Here is a 22,188-nt window from a genome sequence, read left to right on the forward strand (position 1 = left end):
CGAAACATCGAATTTATCTTGTATGTAACGTTACATGCATTCCGTTGCTCTGGTAGTATAATCCCAGAATAGAATATACTCATCAATTCATTCAAAATACTTATACGTTTCAATCTGTGAACTTTTTTGCCATTTATATAATATACCCCGTGATAATTCTCTAATATAATATATTCTTGCACAATCTCTAAGAAATATATTGTTGCCATACTATTCTCGCAAAACCACTGCAAAATATATTATATAGTATAGCCATAATAAATAATACTATATTATCACAAACAAAAAGACATTGTTGTTAAATATATTCTGCTAGCTATGTATACTCAGCATAATATATGTTATGCAGTACAGTGCGACCAATAATCACAATGGTTGGAAGTTGCAGCAGTGCATTGACCTGGTACAATAACTTCACTTGTGGGAGTCCAAGTGTGAAGGTTCACCACGGTTTCGTGTAAATCATACACTTGCGTGTGATTTAAGGGTAAAGCCATGGGGTATCGAAGGTTTTGACCTATATCAGTCAGCCTGGTTCAAAGCCCCCTAATGACACTACTGAGTTTATTAAGAATCTCATTGATGCTCAAGAATGAAAAATAATTACTTACTTGTGTTTTTTCCACACTTCAAATCACAGATTGTCATCCCAGTTGAAGTCCGTTTGATACGGTCAACAAAAAAAACCCCGCATCTTTCGAAGACACGAGGAACATGTAATGAGTACATCTATCAATTTACTAACAAAAACACTCTGTTCTACACTATGTTTGCACAACTGTGTAGCCAAACGCCGACTTTCAGAATAGTATTATGTGCGTCTCATCTGACATATTATCGTCGGTTATGCTACAAAAGAAGTGTTAATGGTAATATCATAATTTTTCGATTTGACCGTATCATTTGATTGACATTGACCGTATCACTTGATTGACATTGACTGTAATCATTTGATTGACATTGACGTAACATACAAATTCATATGTGCGTAAAGAAACGTTTGGAAGAACGATTATAAAATTATCTCTTAAAGCAGATCTTATACACATATACATGAAAGAGATTTAGCTGTCATACGGTCAGTTTTATTTGGAAAACAGACAGAAAAGTGACATTTGTGCAGTGGAATTGATTATGAAATAATTTTTAGATCAATTATTCATTCTAATGCCCGATCTTGATTACAAAGATGTATTGTTCTGAAAGTTAGAAGTTTTCAATGAAACCTATACAATTATTATATGTGATGATTAGTTGTTTTTAGACAGTGTATTTATAGAAAATGTTTACATTCATTTAGTGTTTAAAAACGTAATTGTTTTTGATCTTATAAGATGAACGTTGACTGAATTGCTACTTAAATGATTCAAGATGATATGTGTGTTCGTCCGTGTGTGCGTGTGTGTATGACCATTAGTTAACTTGCGATCACTAGCATTAGATAGTTCCGAACTCCATTTTACTGGTAATGCTAATAAAGGAGTCATGACTCATAAATAGTAACTCACCGGGAATTCCCGTAATTACACTTCTCTTATACGAAGCGTGATTTCAGGAAGTGGGTTTTTATATTTATGACTGAGGAAAACTCCAACTTTTGATGTAATCCGATGTACAAATAATTTAAGACATAGAACCGAAGACAGGAGTTAGCTTAACAAACGCGACCGGTGTCCGAACATAACTAGGTGAGTAATCAGTAAATGTTACATTTCTTTGCAAACTATAGCGTGTTCACGATATCAATGCGTATGCAATAAGTTTAAACTGCGGATCAATTGTTGGCCTGTTATCGAAGAAACTAAATCTATGTGTGCATAACTATGGCTCAGAGTTATAAGGTTCCCTCTCGGGAAAGATCCTAAAACAAGTCATACAAAAATTATATGGACATTTAGTGGGGGTGAAAATTAACTAATTTGGACATTCTCTATTTAATTCAACACTATTGTCCATGGCCGAATATAGTAGAATTTAAAACCATTTTATCTGCAAATTCAGAATGAATCTTACAAACGTTGTGGAAATTTACATACCTAGAGAAAAAGAAAAGGCCAGAAAAGAACTAATTTTATACTCATTAATGATTAAAAAAGCATTCCAAGATGAAATTATAATTTGGTTGTACATTTTATATAATTTAATAATACTTGATCTATCTATCTATCTATCTATCTATCTAATACGCGAATATAAATATTGTCTCAACAGCAGGCTATATCGGTTCAATACCCACTAGATCATTAATCATTATCGACATAAAAATAACGATAAAAAATAGTAATAATCCTAATCCCCGCTTTCTACTTGGATTATACATGATACATAATTTCTTTGACACCCCCCCCCCCATTTGTAAGGGATAAAATACGTGAAAAATCTGTGGAGAGAGAGAGAGAGAAAAAGAATTTGGGTCTGATGAAACTGAACTTGCACCAAGTAACCCCCAAGAACCTAGGTCGTCGCAGCAGTATGTGCACGCTTTCCATGGGAATTAAATACAGTGTTGACAATAACAATGATACAATGTTGCAATATATAGCCTGTGAAACTGTACATACATACTGTGAGGACCTAATATCAGGTGATAAGAACTGTTTATTGTTAAATATTACAATGTCAGAAGGACGCTCTCCCACTCTATCTCAACAACTATGTTAGTTGGTCAGGCAGACTAATAGACCAACTGAGAAACATAGGAACGAAAATATGATCTTATAGCAAATTTCTCACCACCACTACCCCACTCCTCTCTCTCTCTCTCTCTCTCTCTCTCTCTCTCACACACACACACACACACACACTTTCTTTCTGGACCATCGTAGCAAGGTACAGGCGAACATCCATGAAAAAAAATTAACGAACTGGATTTTTACTTGTGTCGTGCGGCGATGTCTCTGGACTACGAATGGTGATGCAATTTACAGACTAACTGATTAACTGATTGGGGAAAGAGAGATGGAATATATAAACAATCGTATGCTCGTTAGCAATATAAATTAAAGGAAAATAGTGACTTGGATGCAATGAATTTTTTTTTTTAATGTTTGAATTGCCTCTTGTTGATTGATTGAACTTTTCGATCAATTTATGTTCCCCATTCGTTTCAATACACTAGCCAGTTATAGTAAATTGCTGCGTGTTCAGTATTCAGTACGTTAACCATGCTGCATTCGTATTGCTCTACTTTCTAAACCAGGGGTCTCAAACTCAAATCATCCCAAGGGCCGTATGGGGGCATTTTCGATGGCCCAAGGGCCGCACAACCTTTGTTATCTCCCATGACATATTGTGAGGCCAATCATTACGCGGGCCACAGGATACGGCTTAGCGGGCCACATTCGGCCCTTGTGCACGTGATTGAGACACCTGTTCTAAACCAACTTTCATATTTCAATTATAAGTGGTTTTCGTATTTATTTAATCAATATCGATGAAAATAGAAGCTCAACAAATAATTCAACTCCAATGTATTAAATTAACCTAACTATTGTGACGCATTCCTCATATATCAAGGTACCAGTTCTTTCCTTTATCTGTCCTTCACTGAAACCGAAAGAAAATAATTCCTGATGATTACGTGGTTCGCCACGTCAGCAGGACGTGAATGGTTTATAAATGCAACAAGCCATAAATGGATCGAGCTAAACAGGTTTTCATCATGCTCCAAATGAATTGGTTTTATTCATGGATGATACAACTGAGACGAAGAACTGGATAATCCCTAGTAAAAATATTCAGGAGTATCGATTTCAAAACTCGTGATTTATTTATATGGATTTTATGATAGGCTCGATATCCTCTGATCGTATATTATTTTGACAAGCTGCCTCTGCAGGAAGTAACAGCGAACTGTTTGTTCTGTTTGTATTTGTTTTTATTCTGCAAGGTTATTGATGATGTAAAAAGATAAGAAACAACTTTTCTCGGTTCGGGCTAATTTGATACGTAAAGGAAGAAAGAAATATCATAAGACACGCATTATTTAACGGCCAATTTTCCATGTGTGATCCACAAATGCATGGAAAGTACACAGGTTTTTGGCGGTGAATAGTTTCATTGTATTCATGATCCCATTCTTTTAATTTTTTATTGATAAAGCAATGTCGTTTCTTTGCCATGAAATTGGCCTAAACTTATGGTCTGAAATTTGTAGTTAAAATTCACTGTAAGAAAACCCATTTATTTAAATATCAATTTCAGCGTAAACAAAAGTAAAGTTTTAATACTGCACAAAAATGCTTTATTCTCGTTATAAGAACATTATATCCTTTTAACAGAAATTTGAAGTTTACTAAATGTGGTATCGTTCCATTGGATGAAAAGTAAAATTGTACATACATATTTATAACAAAATAAAATACATTGGGTACAATTAGAATATAACTAAAACTGTTCAGTTTTATTTTTATGTTTGTGAAAAAAAAATAAAGTGATAGCTCGATTTAGCTCCTTCTAGTGGTGCCATTAAATATACATTATTATTTTTTTTATTTTCCCCATTCCATTTTACAGTTGTAATTCCAGTAAGTGAGCAGCAAACCTTTCTCAAATAAAAGGATGACTCTAACTCTTGAAGACTCGAAACAAATTAACACTGTCCCAGATCATCATTATAAACCAACACAAAAAGAGGAAAGTGTCCTACTCACTGAGAACAAAATGGAAGAGCATGATGGTCGAGTACATGCGTGTTCTTGTTATGTGGATGAGACAATAGCATCCCGATCGAGGGAACATTACCTGAACTCTGGTATTGGAACCAAAAGGCAATGTTGTTGTCACTCGACGCCTCGTGCGATTAAAGACGAACGAAACGTCGCTGGAGAAAACAGCGCAGGAAAGCCCATACTAATTTCACAAGGTTTTCATTTAAGAAACAAACATGGAGGCCACGAATGTGTTAGAAAAGCGAAATGCATTCATATCTGCCTGCTAGCCTCAGTTGTGGTGAAAATTGGCCTTACATTAACAGTAGTACTTCTGGCCACAAAAATGGGAAAGAACGCAGGGCTCGAAGGAGAAAATTATTCATTACTAAACTTACGAAAAGAGTCTTTAGAAGACTCACTATGCATACATTGCGACTATTTGGGGTCAACGATCAAATCCGAAGAAACATTGTTTGACTCCATTTTGCTCTCTGGTTCTAAGTTTTGCTGTGTAAAAAACGGTAGTCTCCAGAAGTTTTTCCTTCTCGTAAGTTTCCACTCTCTCTCTCTCTCTCTCTCTCTCTCTCTCTCTCTCTCTCGTGAGTAAATGATTGTTTATCTTCTGAATTATGATATGTTAATGTATGTTTGTTATTGTAATTATGATATGTTAATGCATGTTTGTTATTGTTTTATTTTAGACCTTGATCTGTAAGACACTTACAAATTCATATATTTTTTTATAAAGATGTCGAACCCATTACTTTTCGTTTCAGAGCTAAATCCTTGACCTCCCAGGTGTGGGCGCCTACTCTTCACAGAGTGCGAACATTGAGTCCATTTTTCGTTTAACGATGAGTTACAGTTTATAGATCTCTGCTGGTTTCATTTCAGATATATGTTAGTTATATCGTTCTTCCAGGAAGATAAAATCTCAGTTATATGTTACATACTAATTATAATAATTGCCTATAATTGTCATTAATTCAGCGTTTAATTCAGCATACAAAATGCGAGGAGGTCAATATAGAAAGAAATGTTCGTTATTCAGGATAACATCGCTATGTGATCATCGCGGAGGTTTTAAACTTAATACGGTTTTATGTTTGGATTGATCACAAATTGCCCGAACACGACAGTTCCTCGCAGTTTTATGTAGGTTGTAATATAAGCTTGAACTGTCTTTTTTATCAAATATAAATCTGACTATATTCATGTCATAACTTATTACGTTAAATGATAGAGTTGTTTACGGAAGTTGCGCAGCAAAAACGTTAACTATTCACAATGCTAGTAAGTTTAAGGTACATTAAGGGAACAAAAACAACAGAATAAAAATAATAATAATAATCATATATATATATATATATATATATATATATATATATATATATATATATATATATATATATATATATATATATATATATATATATATATATATAATGATTCAGCAACTGATGAACTTGAAAGTTGAATACGTACTGCATGATGACCGTAACAAAAGCTCAATTCCTATAATTACAAATTGTTGCATAAACAATAAAGAAACATAAGAAATAGGTAACACAACTGCATTTTGAAAATTCTTTACAAATATTAAAATCATACAAGAAGGAGCATGACTGCACAAATACTTTCTATCTGGCGCTATGAACTAGCAACTACTAGTTTTCAGAGTGACATGATGCGATTTTAACCAATCCAAAGTTTGCTACAAAGGCTGGGTAAATATTTGTAGTTATCCGAATATGTTGTTCCTTTTTACAGATGTTACAGGAGGGATATACAAGCAAAGGTAATTTCAGTCCAAATACTTCTTGCCTAAATACTGCGCATCTTAGTTTCATTTTTACAGACATGAAATCACACGAGAGATACATTTAAAAGCTATGTACTTTACAAAGTGTTCCGGATTCCACAGAGTTATCCCGAATTTCCTAGTACATTATCTGAAATTGCTTTCAGCGGCTAGAGGCAGACTAAGGTAATCATCGATATTATCAATGAATACTAGTGTCTAGAATAGACGAATGGCAATTGGTACCACGTCAAGGTTTTGTTCATTCTTGAGTTACGTCATGGTATTTATCTATATATGTGCGTACTGATTACCTTGAACTTAAGATACCGGCATAAATGCAGGATAGTGTGGGATTAGCAATGCTGGTAGATAACAGGTAGAGGAAGATTTTTTCAGGGAGGTTAAGCGAACACATTCGATCGTTTACTATACCTTGACACGTGACTGAAAGTTGGGGTACTGTCTGGATAATATTGTTCAAATGTAAAGTGCATTATACGCAATACAGAAGTGGAAATATCGTAAGACGGGTGGTTATAATGTGCAGTACTGTCTGGAGTGATATTCATTTATTTGTAAAGTGTACTGTACACCACAGTGTCTGCAGAGTTACGTCAGTCTGAATCCGTCTTTATTTCCTTCTTCAGGAGAATAATAACAACATAGAAAAATGTACAGACACGAGAATGACAAGGACATGGCGTACAATTACATAAATAAATCACAAATAGAAATAGAATTCTGTTTTCTATAGGTTTGAGTAACATTATCCCCCATACCATGCCAGCGTCATCCGATTAAGAATCGTTCTCCCATCGTGGGGAGAAAGGCGATATGGTCGTCCCCTACCGGGAAAGTGAGCTTGTCGAGAACATTACAATTGATCAAATAACGCAATTAATTAAGAAGGTATTAAGCCAAAAATTTGCCTATAATATTTTCCATTCCATGTGTCAAATGCTGACACGCGTTATATTATTTTATCTTGATGACGTTATCTCCAGATAAATGAGTCATTCACGCATTCTCCAACTCAAAAACTCAGTTTTCAACTAGAAGATATTATTACATCAAAAGTATGAACACCTATAAGAACATAACCAATGCTGTGAAGTCATATTTTCTATGAGTTAACTTCGGGCGTTATTTGCTGTGTGGTCGGCAACTGACAGTTTATACCACGATAAACTCTGTGAGTTAACTATGTTGGATAATTTTAGTTCGTTAATTCATTTAGCACACTTTAGTATATTAGTCATATTTTAACAGAAGAAAAAAACAAACTCAAATCTGATTATTTGCCAAATTAATGTAAGCATCTTGCTGAAAACATTGCAGATGACATCATAAAATTTATGTTGACTTCGGCGTCATTCATTCCACATGTGTATTGGAATTCCTTATCTACCTAGTAAGTGCTGTCATTCATTCAACATGTGCATTGGAATTCCTTATCTTCCTAGTAAGTATGTCATTGCTGTCATTCATTCAACATGTGCATTGGAATTCCTTGTCTTCCTAGTAAGTGCTGTCATTCATTCCACATGTGTATTGGAATTCCTTATCTACCTAGTAAGTGCTGAAAAAAATTCTTTGCCAAATATATTATGAAGATATGCACAACGTGGAATATCAAAAGTATCGATAATATGCGACTAAAATAGATCCCTCATTCTTTGTGTTTCTGTACGCGAAATATGCACACGAGCAATAGCACCAGTGTACGAATTATTGCAATGTGATGAAGTATCATACAGTATGGAGTGACCACTGGCTAAAATGTTAACCACTTTAAGCTCTTTGTTTCACCTTGGTAATTGCCACAAAATGGCTTGTTTAATACAATGATGTATATTTTATTCTTAAATCATTCGAAAGGATGAAAGGATGTGCCTGAAATGTCTTTTTTTATATTCATGCAAATATAAATAAAGACTTTCAAGTTACATTTGTGAAGAATTTTGTGTGTGTGTCTATATATATATATATATATATATATATATATATATATATATATATATATATATATATATATATATATATATATATATATATATCCCATTTGTATCGAACGGTCATTTCTACAAAGAAAGTTATGTACTCTTATTACAAATATTCTTTCCGACAACGCATTAAAGCATTAAAGGGCATATGGCGTTATCTGCAAAGGAAATTTAGGCTTCTTTTATCAGTTTCAACGACACTTCTGTGCATTCCAAGCACGCACTTGTAGACCTGGTCCTACGTGAGAATTCTTGAATGTGCTTCACACATAGATGCTGAAATACATCTAATATAATGTGTACATGTACGCGAGAGGGTCTCGAAAATTAAGACAGTAGATATAAAACAATTCTTGTGGAGTAACTGATGGTCATTCAAAGTTGTGCAAGAACTATGAATATTGTCCAGAAGATATTTACTGATCATCTCTTTCTTTTGACCGGACAAAATGTTTAAATGAACTTTGTTAAAAAATTTGTTCCGTTTACCAGAATTAGGAATTTTTTAAAATTAAATATATGTAGCATAGATACACGTACTTATCCGCTAATATATTGTCTATTTTATTTTAATATTCCTTTCATCAGAAAGGAAACAGTTAGGAAATAATGTTCGAATACTTAAAACCGTATATCTATTTGAAAGTTTTTGCCTTTATTATTATTATTATTATTATTATTATTATTCGCATATTTCAGCTACAAAAGAGCGACTTGATTTAGAAAACTACGCTGACTCCAATACAACACTAAGCACCTGGCGTTCCAGGAACATTGCAGCTCACGTATATGCAAATGTGACGTCATTGCCAGGTGAGAAGTGGTGGTAAATTTTTACCAAGAGAGAAGATAGATTTTATACTGTCTGTATATACATAAACTTTACCAGTATGGTGTTATAGTGAAACAAATATATCATATCGCATCCAACATTTTACATCCAGTAGTTCAAGGTAGCAGTGTAACTAGCCACAATTAATAGATTAACTGTGTGATACTCTCTCATCTATTGATGCTAACACACACACACACATATATATATATATATATATATATATATATATATATATATATATATATATATATATATATATATATATATATATATATATATATATATGTTGTATAAGTATTATTTACTTTATATCTCATGTACAACTCTTTTTCTTCCTCTTTATTGTTATTTGCTTCATCTCTCTCGTGCCTTCTTCTACTTCTTCTATTTTTATTATTATTATTATTATTATTATTATTATTATTATTCCAGAAAAGCTGACCTGGCAAACTGATGCTGGGTATGGCACGGCTTTTACACAAGGTATAACCTTGACACAAGAGTCGAGATTACAGGTGCCACGGGCCGGATTTTATTTTATCTATTCTGCAGTAACATTTAAATGTCAGGCGGAATCTACTACCACCCTTACCCATCTGATGAATCGACAGCACAGAGGTCGTCCGAATGCGGGTGTTCAGCAGCTCTTGTTGAGTAAGACAAGTGAGTGCGGACCTGATGGCATCTACACCAGCTTTCTAGCAGGTGTGCTGAAGTTGACAAGCAACGATGAACTGTCAGTAAACTTAACGGATATTTCATTGACTTGTGTGTACAAGGCAACACTCTCAAATTATTTTGGACTTTATTTAATATAACATGCGTTGGCAAGTTTGTTTTTATTTGTGATCAATCAATTGCTGCAATGAGTCTACGTGTTATTTATTTCAGTCGCGTGTGTGCAATTTACAAGAATTTTCATGTATTTTTACAGGTTGATGGTAATGATTAACTTATGATGAAAATTACTATGTACGTATCCGTTAGACAAACATGCCTTAATGTAATTATGCATGTATGTTTGTATTTTGAACACTGCATTTGTAAATTGGGACCTTTAGGGTTAAATATTACCATGTGATAATCAGGACAATGACAATCTAAAGACATCTGATTATCGTGTATGAGAGATATAATTTAGACATAATATAGTGCTATGCTATCCATCACTATAAACTGCCACGCAGCAAACATCGTGGTGATATGACCGAAACATTGTATGAGAGATATAATTTAGACATGTATGTGTACAACTCTTGTGTAAACTTATAAAATATACTTTTTACCTCTTTAAACTTAACTTGATCAAGTTCAGTCATTATAATGTCAACTCATTATCACCCCTCCGGTGTCCTAGTGGTTAGTGCATCCGAAACGGATGCAGGAGGTCGCGGGTTTGAACTCCGGCCGAGTCATACTAAAGACTTTAAAAAATGGTACAAAATGCTGCATCGCTTGGCGCTCAGCAGTAAGATGTTAGTGTTAGGACTGGTCGGACTAGTGTCAGTATAGTGTGACTGGGTGAGACATCATGCTACATGTCTGCGGCATGATGCCACAGTGCTAGACGTCATTATAAACTGCCACGCTGCAAACATCGTGGTGATATGACTGAATTTAAAAAAATATATACATTAGAAATCCAAATCTAACACACACTAAACTCATTATCAATAAAGAACCCGAGTGCTTGTAATGTAACCAGCGTAAATTGTAGTTTCAAAAGCGTGTTAAAATAGATGTACATGATATTGTTTGTATTCTGTGATAGAATATGTTATATTCTTCCCCAAAAAAAATTGGCAGCTAAATGGAACATCCTTCTCTTATCTCGTTTGGACATTATAAACGCATTGTTTTCCAAGTCACACACACACACTTATATATATATATATATATATATATATACCTGTCGTTTTATTTGTCTGTTATAGTGAATAGAGGTTTCATATTTTTTCTTGATCTCACATGTTTATTGGACCTACATATTGTATGTATTTATATGACCATTAAATTTTTCATACGTCTATTAGTATCATTATTTTGATTTTACTAATGCTTTGACAGACGTTTTACATACCCATATATTTACAAGCATAGATTGACAGATGTTTTGCATACTCATATTTACAAAGATAACGGACGGACGCTTTGAATAAAGATATATTTACCAGAATAACGGAACAAATGAAACAGCAAGGAGGGTGAACAGACTCTAATTGGTTCACTCTCCGTTTCACAAAATAAGCCTTCCTCGAAAATAACAAAAAAAAAACAAGAACAAAAAAAATCGCGATTGACTCAGTACCTGGTATGAGACAAGCCTGTCAACGAACTTAATAAACTCTAATTGACTTACCCGGCCTATAGCTAATAAGTTTTTCTGATCGCGAAAAATCGAAGAGATCGCGTCGGTGCCAAGTTGGAGGCAGCGCCTCTCTGCTGCTATAAATTAAATCATTATTATATCAATAATGGCAAACATCGGAGAAGGATATACCACTATATTAGCTCGAGAGCGACTAGAGACAATAAAGAAATATCTTCCCGTCCGTGATTCTGTCAGACAAAAATTACAAGCACGTCAGGAGTCTCAGGTGGAATTTGCAGAAGGTACAGAGCAATTATTTAAACCTGTTACTAAATCCACTGATAAGCAATTGCTTCCATTAACAGCCACAGTTAGATCCACGGTAAAAACGGCAAGACGAACTAAGGAAACAGAGAATATTTTAAGAGAACTTCCAGGCCAAATAGCTGCAGCTCAACCACAATTACAAGAAGAAATTCAACAAGTATATGATAGTGTTGACAAAATCCACGAGGAGATCGATGATGTAAGGGATCTTGTTACACCAAAACCAAAACCGAAACCACCAACCCGATTTACCAAAGAAGGTCGTAGACTACTTCGAGAAAAAACTATAGCGGTTGCTGCAACAGGATACCCAGATCGTGATAAATTATTAGATCCAAACACCGCCAGTGTTTCAGAAAGAAATTGGGTTCCTTTTGTATTTCGAAAGTCTCGTGGTATATCTAAAATCACTGATAAATATAGGGATGAATTTGAAAATTTTGAGAAACAAGTTGAAGATGTTAAAAGAGCGCCATTATTCGGAGATATATTATCGCCAGGAAAATCACCATTTGGACCACCTCGTATTGAGGAAAAAGAAACAACCGGAAGTGGTCTTGTTACTCCATGCCCAGCAACGTTCTTTCTGACGTAGAACGACTAGAAATTTTGAATGGAGGATCGCGAGCTGGAAATAATTCTCCAGAAATAACCAATGAAGCAGCTGATATTTGTCGACGATTATTTCAAGGCGGTATCATGGACGTTAATGTTTATCGGGAACTCATTGATGAAATCGTTGATGACTATCATAGTGACTAGTTGTTATCACGATTAGATAAATGAATAACAAATAAGATGATTATACATAATGCTCACTGTGGACCTGTAGCGGTTAGGGCGATAAATTCGCGATTACCAACCTTTAAAGCAACTTACGGAGATGGACTCTGTGATGTTGTTCAGGGTTTATTCAGAAGAATAGCCCCCAAAGCAATACCGATCGCAAAACAATTATCAATGAAAGCTATTGACGTTGTTCGTGATAAAGCTCCTGGTGCTATTGGTAATGTTGCCAGTAAAGCGTTCTTGGCAATCAAGGACAGACTAGCACGATTAATACGCAGACCAAAAACGGTCCAACCACAACCACCAGTAAAATTACAAAGCACTGAAGTAATGCCTGCAAATGTCAGTAAAGTAATAAATCAAGCCGCAAATCGAAAACTAGAGAGTTGCTGGACAAGTAGAACAAAATATAATTACAAGTCTGATATCAGAAAGTACTCTTCGTGTTAGACGATAACAAATTATAATAAAAATGCTTAAACGTATATCCGACCCAGCGTTTGACATGGACGCACCAGTACTCAAGGATGAGGCTGTGAGTGATTATCAGTATTATTCTTATGAAGCAGTACAGCCAAATCAGCGTGGACGAATTGAATTACGAGTTCAGGATACAAGTAGATATTTCTTGCCCGCTGAAGCATTTATTGAAGTCGAAGGTGAACTTGTAACAAACGTTGTCGCTAATACAGAATACGGAGCTAATGTCAGAGTTGGCTTTGTTAATAATGGCATCATGGCGTTATTCAAAAGTGCTGTATATATGATCGATGGAAAAGAAATTGAGACAATCCAAGATAATGTTGACGTTGCTACAACGATTATGGGTTTAGCAAGATATTCAAATGATTATACTATATCAACTGGTCCGACTATGATGTTCGCCAAGGATAATGATGACTATCCCGATGGGAGACCTAATATTGAAAGACGACCAAGAAACTTTGCCAAAAACGCTGACGCCGATGTGGAGCCGGTGGTTTACAGCAACTCAAATTACAATTTAGGATTTAGAACACGTCAATTAATGTTAAAAGGTAATGGTAAAAGATTTTCATGTGCAATTCCACTGTCGCACATCTTTGGATTTTGCAGAAATGTCCGAAAGGTTATTTTTGGAGCCAAACATACAATTATATTTACGCGAAAAGGTGATGATAATGGTGCTATCTGGCGAGAAAATGGCGCTGCTGATGGTAAAGTAATATTATTTAAACTTTCGTTGTGGATGCCGGTAATGACTCCATCACTCGCTAAAGAACAAAAGTTACTTTCTTTTATGGGTCAAGGCGGTAAATCGATATTAGCATGGTTAACAACAACTACCGATAGTGTTCAAAGTGCCATCAAGGGTTTATTTACCTGGCATATATCATCACAGCAAAGTGTTTCTGCACCAAGGCATATCTTTATTGCTCTTCAACATGTTGCGCGAGTAAACAATCTAGAAAAAAATCCAATGGTATTTGACAAACTTGATGTCTCTGAAATATCTTTAAGAATAAACGGACATCAAGTACCATCTGAAGATATATTGTTAATTTTTGAGAATAATTATGTAGCACGTGCATATCATCGTTTGATGACATTTATGGGACGTGATCAAAATATTGATACTGGTTTGCAAATATCACAGTTAGATTTTACAACGCTGTACCCGATTTATTACTTTTCGCTGGAACATCTTGATTTAGTTAAGCAATCTGTCGTGGGGCCCCGAGTGGCCGACTGGTCTAAAGGCTCTCCGTTACGGATCACTACCATCTCACCTCTCTCTGCGTGGGTTCGAGACTAGGATTCGGCCAATATGGGTATGTGAGAAAGCTTGCCAGTAGCTTCTCGTGGGTCGGTGGTTCTTCCCGGGGTTTTCCCGGGTTCTTCCTCCACCATCAATACTGGCCGCCATGCATAGCCTATCGTGTGCTGAAAAATGGCGTTAAACCCAACAACAACAACAATCTGTCGTTGATATTCACTTTCAAGCTCGCGTAAATGTATTACATGTTATTGCAACTGGTCCACCAGCTGTTTATGGTCCTTACAGAGCAATTGCTGTTATACTCAGCGACAAATCAATGTTACTTGAAGGTGTTGGTGGGCGAATGAGAGTCATTGATGCCCCAGTGGAAAATATGTAGACAATTAAACCAACCGCGTTAATTATAAAAATGTCATATAGTCACGTTAATGTCACTCTGACTCACGGTCAGGTGAAAAAATTACAATCAAAAAACGCGAGCACGTGTGGGGCAAAAATAACATTACGGCGAGATCAAATTACTAGAGGTGGTCCAAACAAGTTATCGTTGACTAAAAGTCAACTAAAACATTTAAATAAAGCGCTAAAAGCAAAAACCGGAGTTCAACTTGATTTCGCTCCAGGTGCCATCAAATACATGACTAAAACCGGTGGTATATTCTACTTCTCGCAGCAATACCAGCATTAATTGCCGCTGCATCCCCAGCTGTTGCAAAATCATCCGCGTTGGGTGCTGTTGGAACCGCTGCTGGAATGGCATTAAAGAAAGCAACTGGACGCGGATATAAAAAAAGGGAACGAGTCTAAGACTACCAGGAACTCCGCCTTCATGGTACGGAAAGGGTCTAAGACTACCAAGAACTCCACCCTCATGGTACCCCAAACGCCGTTGAGAAAAACACAGAGTGTTTCACCGTTGTCAAATTTTGATTTACTTGATGCTGCTAAACAACTCAAAATAAATTTTTTAGAGGTGTTTTTATACGAGATCAGCTACCACAACAACCAAACAGCGTTGAAGCAGGAATTATAAATCTTGATAACAGCGATGGTCCAGGAACTCATTGGAATTGTTTATTTCGATTCGTATGGGTTAGCACCTCCAATTGAATTTCTAAAATATGTCGGTAGAGTACAAAGTACTCCAGTGCAAAGTACTCCGTTTCAAATTCCAGTTTGGTACTCAACGCTACCAACACAAACATTAACCGATCCACCAATATGTGGCCGTGAAGTAATTAATGTACTTGACGCGTTATCAAAATCAACCAAACCACCTCACAAAGTCGTGCACGAGTATACCGCAAACAGGTTTGTTAACTCATCGTCGTTTTAAACAACCCTAAAGATAATAATGGTTGATATTTACGGAAGATGTCTCAGCGAAAGTAAAGGCAAAAAACGCGATGATATTGATTTATCAAAATATGCGACTAAAGATGAAATCGGCGATCTTATGAACCTCTCCGGGGTTGACCGAGATGAGGTTGTTGTTTTTCAGGATAAATACGGTGTGTTAAAAACCACCAATATCAAATGGAATGACATAGTTAGACGTGTTCTTGGTGTGGTCACGGATAACATCCCTATGTTTACTGACAGCGGAAAAATCAGAGACTCAAGTATATCATTTACAACCATCAGAGATGAAATTGCAAAAAGCGCAGCTAATCGTTTAAAGAATACAGGCGACACAATGACAGGCGAACTTAGCATGAACGGAAACAAAATAGTGGTTTTAAGAGATCCAACATCTGACGAAGACGCGGCAACAAAAAATATGTTGATGTTAACTACAGCACCGTTGATGGTAAATTATCCACGTTGCGGATCGAGTATGACGGTCACGTAAACATGTTTACAAATATTCGTAGAAACTTTAGAAAACTTAAAGAAATCGCAGATGTTTTCTTTGGTATCCCGTTGACCGCTGACGTGAAACTCTCTGATGTCAAGACGAGCATTGAAACGATTAAAAAAACACTAAAAGATGTCGTAAGTGGAATTCCTGATATCGTTAACAAAATTAATCTGATTAAAATTCCCCACAAACAGATTACCAACATAGTATACACAGTATCATCCGGGTTCGCAACATGGTCACAGCAAAATAAAACTCTCAAACATACCGCAGAAGTCACTGGAGTGTATAGACTGTCTGTGTTCAGTGCTGCAAAATTTGAGATATTTACAACGTATCCCTGGCGGCATTCAACCGATAAGTTTTCTGGAGTTGTGTCTGTTGTCTTAAATAGCGGAACCGAAGAAATATTTATTCTGGAAGCAGCTGATAAGAAATTAACCGCAACATCTTACGGGTGGTGTCTAGAATTTGTAGCTGAAACACCTCAATTGGTTACAGCGTAAAATAATAATGGCACTGACGAAGTCAACGACAGCGTCAACAACAACGTTATGACAGAGTCACGTGTTCAACAATATAGATTCGATCAAGTACGTGAATGGCAAACAGCGTTAAAAACCATCATTGACCAGTATATGTTAAAAGTAAAAAAAAAATACAAACAACGTGTAGTTGTTTTAGATGTTGCGGTTTATTCGGTATCTGCGTTAGTTGCGTCCACCGGGGTAGTATTATCAGCGCTAACGCCAGTAACAACTGCAGTAGCAGTAACAATATGCCTTTCATCATCAGCGGCTTTTGCAGGTGTTTTTAATATTATCGCGAAAAAGATATCCACGTGCACGATCACAAAACCCAACGACGCAGTTGTAAAATTAAACACGGCAACACGCGAGTATTCTAAATTATCGTCGCTGATATCATCAAGCTCCGACGATACAACATCAGATTCCGAATTCGCGTTAAGGGTTAAGACATACAATGAAGTCCTTGGTAAACGCGGCGACGCAGAAAACCACCATTTGAAAGAAAATAAAAATAATAATGACAGAGCTACTTCAGCAGATAGCCGCAAATACAACTCCGGCAAGAACCACAATGATAACAGTAAGCTCATCCAGGCCTGAATTTAGTATTAATATTCCAACTGCGATTCCGGTAAGCGAGATCGAGTTAGCACAGTTGCGAGTATATCATAGTTGGCCAAATATCAGATCAACGTCGTTTGGTGGATTACCAGCGAATAATTCGTTTGTGTTTGCAAATAAAAATAAACTAGATGGTACACCCGACTGGAACGTTGTTGGAATATCCACCGGGTGCAATCAAGTCGAAGAAATTAATGAGGAATTACAGCGCAGAATAAAAAATATAACAGGAAGGGAATCCAAGATAACAATAACAGCCCATGAACCAACGCTGTCTGCCGCGATCGAGATAAACTCACCCGATTACGCCGTGGATATATATCATTCATCGATTAGAACAGTGTTAGGATGGCCTATAATTCCACCACTGACGCCTCCGTCGCCACCTGAACCAAAAAAGTCTGATTTCATCACGGATAGACAATCATACCACCATATTACCCTAACATACAGAAATCATTTACTTAACATAAAAAATGCAACGTTGGGTAGTAATTTTAGCTTCTCTGATAAAGACAATGTAACTTGGTATTTTATTTATGACCGTGATAACAGGGGAGGGACTTCAAGCATATTTATTCACTTATATCAAATTATTGCATACTTTGAAGAAATTGGGGGGAACATAAACGACAACGAGAGCAACTACGGCAAAGTTTCCAAGAACATCTTTTTGATATAGCAAGTTCACGCGAAGAAATCAATAAACAAGTAGAAATATTAAATCAGCTTGTATCCGACATGGAATATCTTTACCAGCGAGTAATTCAGGCAACAATTAATTAGACTGACGATAAAAATCGTTATAAACAACAATTTTTACCTGCATACTCGATAACAGAAGCTGATCTACCAAATTTTAAATTTCCCGGGTATAACGCAGCCGAATTAAGAAAATCAGTCAACGATATCATCGATGAGTTTTTTCCTGATATACTTACACGGTACAAAGAAACACTACCGTTACCAAGCATTCTCCGATACAACAATAATCCACACGGAGAAGGACGCCATGTATCCCCGGAAATCGTAAATATAACCCAGGTGGTCGTGGTCAATCTTGTGTGTGATGTAATTGATGGAAGTTACAGCATAGACACAACAATATCAAATCAAGCACAGCAAGGATTTATTCTTTATTCATTCACACCGAAAGAACCACCCGGATATCTGATTGCACAAGAACCAATCAATCTGGTCTATCTACGATGTCATAATCCACTGTTATCAAGAATAAATTTCAAACTAACTGACCAATCCGGGCATTTGCTGGATTTAAGGGATGGGACGATAAGTATAAATTTATATGTAAAATCGTAAAAATCTACGATTTTCAAGGATTTCCAATCGTGAAAAATCTACGATTTTCAAGGATTCTAAGAGTGTTATCAAGAAAACAGTACAAAAAAATAATTTTCCTCCTTGACAGTCAAGGTGGATATTATTTTTTACTGACTGACTAGACCCAACCTGTCGCTCAGATTTCAGTAAAATATTATAAGAAATTTATTTTTTACTGAAAATCAGGCTGATTTCTCAATTCTAATAGGGTAATAGGTAGTCAAAATCGTGTAAATCTAGCAAATTTCAGTAAAAAATAAATTCTTATAATATTTTACTGAAATCTGTCAGTGGTGAAGGAAAAAAAAATAATTCTCCTGACAGAGTCAGGGACATACTTTCATTTTTATTTCCACGAATGAGTCTAAGTTTCATTTTCATTTCCGGATATAATATTTCTTAGTTGCCTCACGCGAGAATTAATTGTCTTTTTTGCCTCATATTTACGAGATAATTCTGATCTAATGTTTTCAATGGCCCGAGAGAGAGGGGCAAATTCTTTTACTCTTTCTTCTACTATTGTAGCCAGTGATTGATACATAGCCGTCTGAATTTTCTTTACAAATCTGTAATCAGATGGCAGCGTGTATGCTCCATCTTCTCTTCTTTCCTGCAGTGTCTCTAAATCAGAAATAATTTTTTCAGGATTTAGTTCATCAGATAAATTTATGCCGCCGCGCTCTAATTTTTTAATCGCAGAAATTACACCGTTCATATTTTCGTAATTCATTGTACAGTATATATATATTGAAAAGAAAAATATCTTCCACCATTATGTGAACTTCTAGGTTGCCATATAACATCCTAGCAAGTCCTGAATGGTGGTTTTTTTACACTAAAGATGACACAACCCCCATGTGAACCCCTAACCTGTCAAACAAAAGTCTAGAAGGTTCAGGAGGGCGTGTTTGCAAGACGAAACATTCCCCATGTGAACTCCTAGCTTACCAAATGATATGCTAGCAGGTTCAGAGGAATACATACAATCATAATTTTACCTTATCCTAAGGATAGCACAACATTGTATTTACATTATTTACCGTACCTCTCCTAGATTGCCTTATGACATTCTAGTAGGTTTGACGGGATATGGATAGCACAACATTGTGTTTACATTATTTACCGTGCCTCTCCTAGATTGCCTTATGACATTCTAGTAGGTTTGATGTGTAACATATAATCTTAATTCTAACTTATCCTAAGGACAACACAACCTTATGTGACCCCCTAGCTTACCAAATGATATGCTAGCAGGATCAGCACGTACATATAATCGTAATTCTAACGTATCCTAACTAAAACTTAATTATAAATACAGTACAACATACGGAAGCCTTCTATACATTAAACAGATTTCAGCACACACACACCCTCCGAAATCAACCCGGGGTGCAAAAGAGCACCACGCCGTGGTGACGACGTGGGAGAGTGTGTATTTTTTCTGATGAACTTCAAGCTTTGGGTTGAACCCCCGATTTTATATAAAATCGCGAAATATCGCCTACGTCGACAATATGCCGGTCACTGGATTCGAACTCGAAGCGTCGAGAACGATAATTCGGAGCTCTATCAATGCGCCACGGAACCTTGTTGTATTGATATGTTTCAGAAATTATTGTATAGTTACTTTTGGATTGCAAGAAAATAATATAGTTACTTTTGGATTGCAAAAAAATAATACAACTTGAATTTAGTTCTACTTAACAAGTCAAATTTGACAATTTATTTATTTTCTGGATAATATATAATACCTATAAAATAGGAAATGATGTGTATTGTGGAACCTTCTGAAAGTCAAGGGAGGGAGCTGTATCTTTTTTTACACAATCCGCGCAGAGTTATCTCCGTTATCTGTATCTAACACTATTGGGACATAAAAGAATGAAATCCGAGTTTTATACTTTTGAGAAAAAGCCGATTTGTATAATTTGTTTGCGACATTTTGTACTGAAGGCATGCAGATGGCAATATACTTGGCAGCCGCGTTCATTGACTGAAATATCATCTCTCCACCGGTTTTTGTATTTAAAGATTTAACAACTCTAGGAACTTTTTTATACTTTCCAGTATTCCCAGGTGCAGAATTATCGCGTTGTGTAATAGCTTGCAGGTTAGATAAATTATTATTAAATTTACTTCCGTTAATATGATCGATTATAAGACCGTCCTTGATCTCCCCAAAGAAACATTCGTACACAAACCTGTGACAGAGATACCTCTTCTCCCTCCAAACAGTAAATCTAAGATAACCAGCATTATCAAGAACACCAACTGGTTTCTTCAGCCGACAGTATCTGATTGTACCATCATGAGATGCTTCATAATTCTCAATGATAGGATGTCGGACAAATTCTTTTTGCTCCATTTATATGTAATATTATTTGTCTAAATTACAGAACCTTACTATGTAACCTTAACAAGTCAGATTTGAAAATTTATTTATTTTCTGGATAATATAAAATAGGAAATGATGTCTATTGTGCAATCTTCTGAAAGTCAAGGGAGGGAACTCTATCATTTACTTTTAAACAATAGCGGCAAAGTTATCTCCGTTATCTGTATCTAACACTATTGGAACTTAAGAGAATGAAATCCGATTTTTATACTTTTGAGAAAAAGCCGATTTGGTTATTTTTTCTGCGACTCCTCGTTCCACCGCGGAGTTAATACCAAAATGCTTGGCAGCTGCGTTCATTGACTGAAATATCATCTTTTTGCCGGTTTCTGTATTTAAAGGTTTAACGACTCGAGGAACTTTTTTACATCTCCCATCAAATCTGGCTATATAGTCTTCAGAGGTACTTATTACCTTATCAATGACAGAGTCGTTATTTTTTTATCATAATATCGCTTCAGTTCTCTATACCTTTTACCACCACACTGCAAACACAGCTCTGTTTTATCTCTAACTCCAACACCACACCGCAAGCAGGGTTTTGGACCTAGACTCCCCTTCTTCACACTAGGCGAATGTTGTCCGCAAAATTCATTTACGCAGGATTTGTTACAAGGAGTTGTAGACCCTATCATCAGCCACTTACATTAATTTCTTATTTGAGTCATTATATATAATATTTTTTATTTAAATACTTGTCTTAATTATAGAATGGATGAGTTTGCGAGATCATCCTCAATCCAGCCTTGGAAAACTTCCAGATTCGATCTTGACAGACTAACCCCTAACTTGCGGAGGCGAACTCTGACTGATCCGACTATTAATCTGATTAATATTATCAGGGGTGCTAAAAAAGAATTTCGTGATGACGGGGCATCTCACACGTGGTCGACATTTAAAATTCTACGCGATGACGTCATTGATGCTACAATAAACGATACACGGCGAAAACGATTATCG

General features: G+C 35.9%; 1 protein-coding gene across 2 annotated transcripts; it reads left to right on the forward strand.

Annotated features, from left to right (window-relative positions):
- Positions 1 to 1,560: 1,560 nt before the first annotated feature.
- LOC149782831 (uncharacterized) lies at positions 1,561 to 11,082 on the forward strand. 2 transcript variants are annotated; one of them, XM_089934355.1, is made up of 5 exons: positions 1,561 to 1,688; positions 4,516 to 5,199; positions 6,423 to 6,450; positions 9,159 to 9,272; positions 9,727 to 11,082. In XM_089934355.1, the coding sequence occupies exons 2-5, from the start codon at positions 4,561 to 4,563 to the stop codon at positions 10,110 to 10,112; spliced, it is 1,167 nt and encodes a 388-aa protein (XP_089790481.1). In that variant the 5' UTR covers positions 1,561 to 1,688; positions 4,516 to 4,560; the 3' UTR covers positions 10,113 to 11,082. The 2 variants fall into 2 exon arrangements, with proteins under 2 accessions (XP_089790481.1, XP_089790480.1); XM_089934354.1 differs by having other exon boundaries at positions 1,608 to 1,688; positions 4,528 to 5,199.
- Positions 11,083 to 22,188: the final 11,106 nt, after the last annotated feature.

The sequence above is a fragment of the Sinohyriopsis cumingii genome, chromosome 15, assembly GCF_028554795.1.
Source record: "Sinohyriopsis cumingii isolate HCF-2022 chromosome 15, ASM2855479v2, whole genome shotgun sequence".
Classification (NCBI taxonomy): Eukaryota; Metazoa; Mollusca; class Bivalvia; order Unionida; family Unionidae; genus Sinohyriopsis; species Sinohyriopsis cumingii.

Excerpts from the sequence above, each read along its gene's own strand:
- LOC149782831 (XM_089934355.1), top strand. The coding sequence starts at position 4,561 with ATGACTCTAACTCTTGAAGACTCGAAACAAATTAACACTGTCCCAGAT. Across the intron at positions 6,451-9,158 it reads GGAGGGATATACAAGCAAAG|CTACAAAAGAGCGACTTGAT; the intron begins GTAATTTCAGTC and ends CGCATATTTCAG. Across the intron at positions 9,273-9,726 it reads AAATGTGACGTCATTGCCAG|AAAAGCTGACCTGGCAAACT; the intron begins GTGAGAAGTGGT and ends TTATTATTCCAG.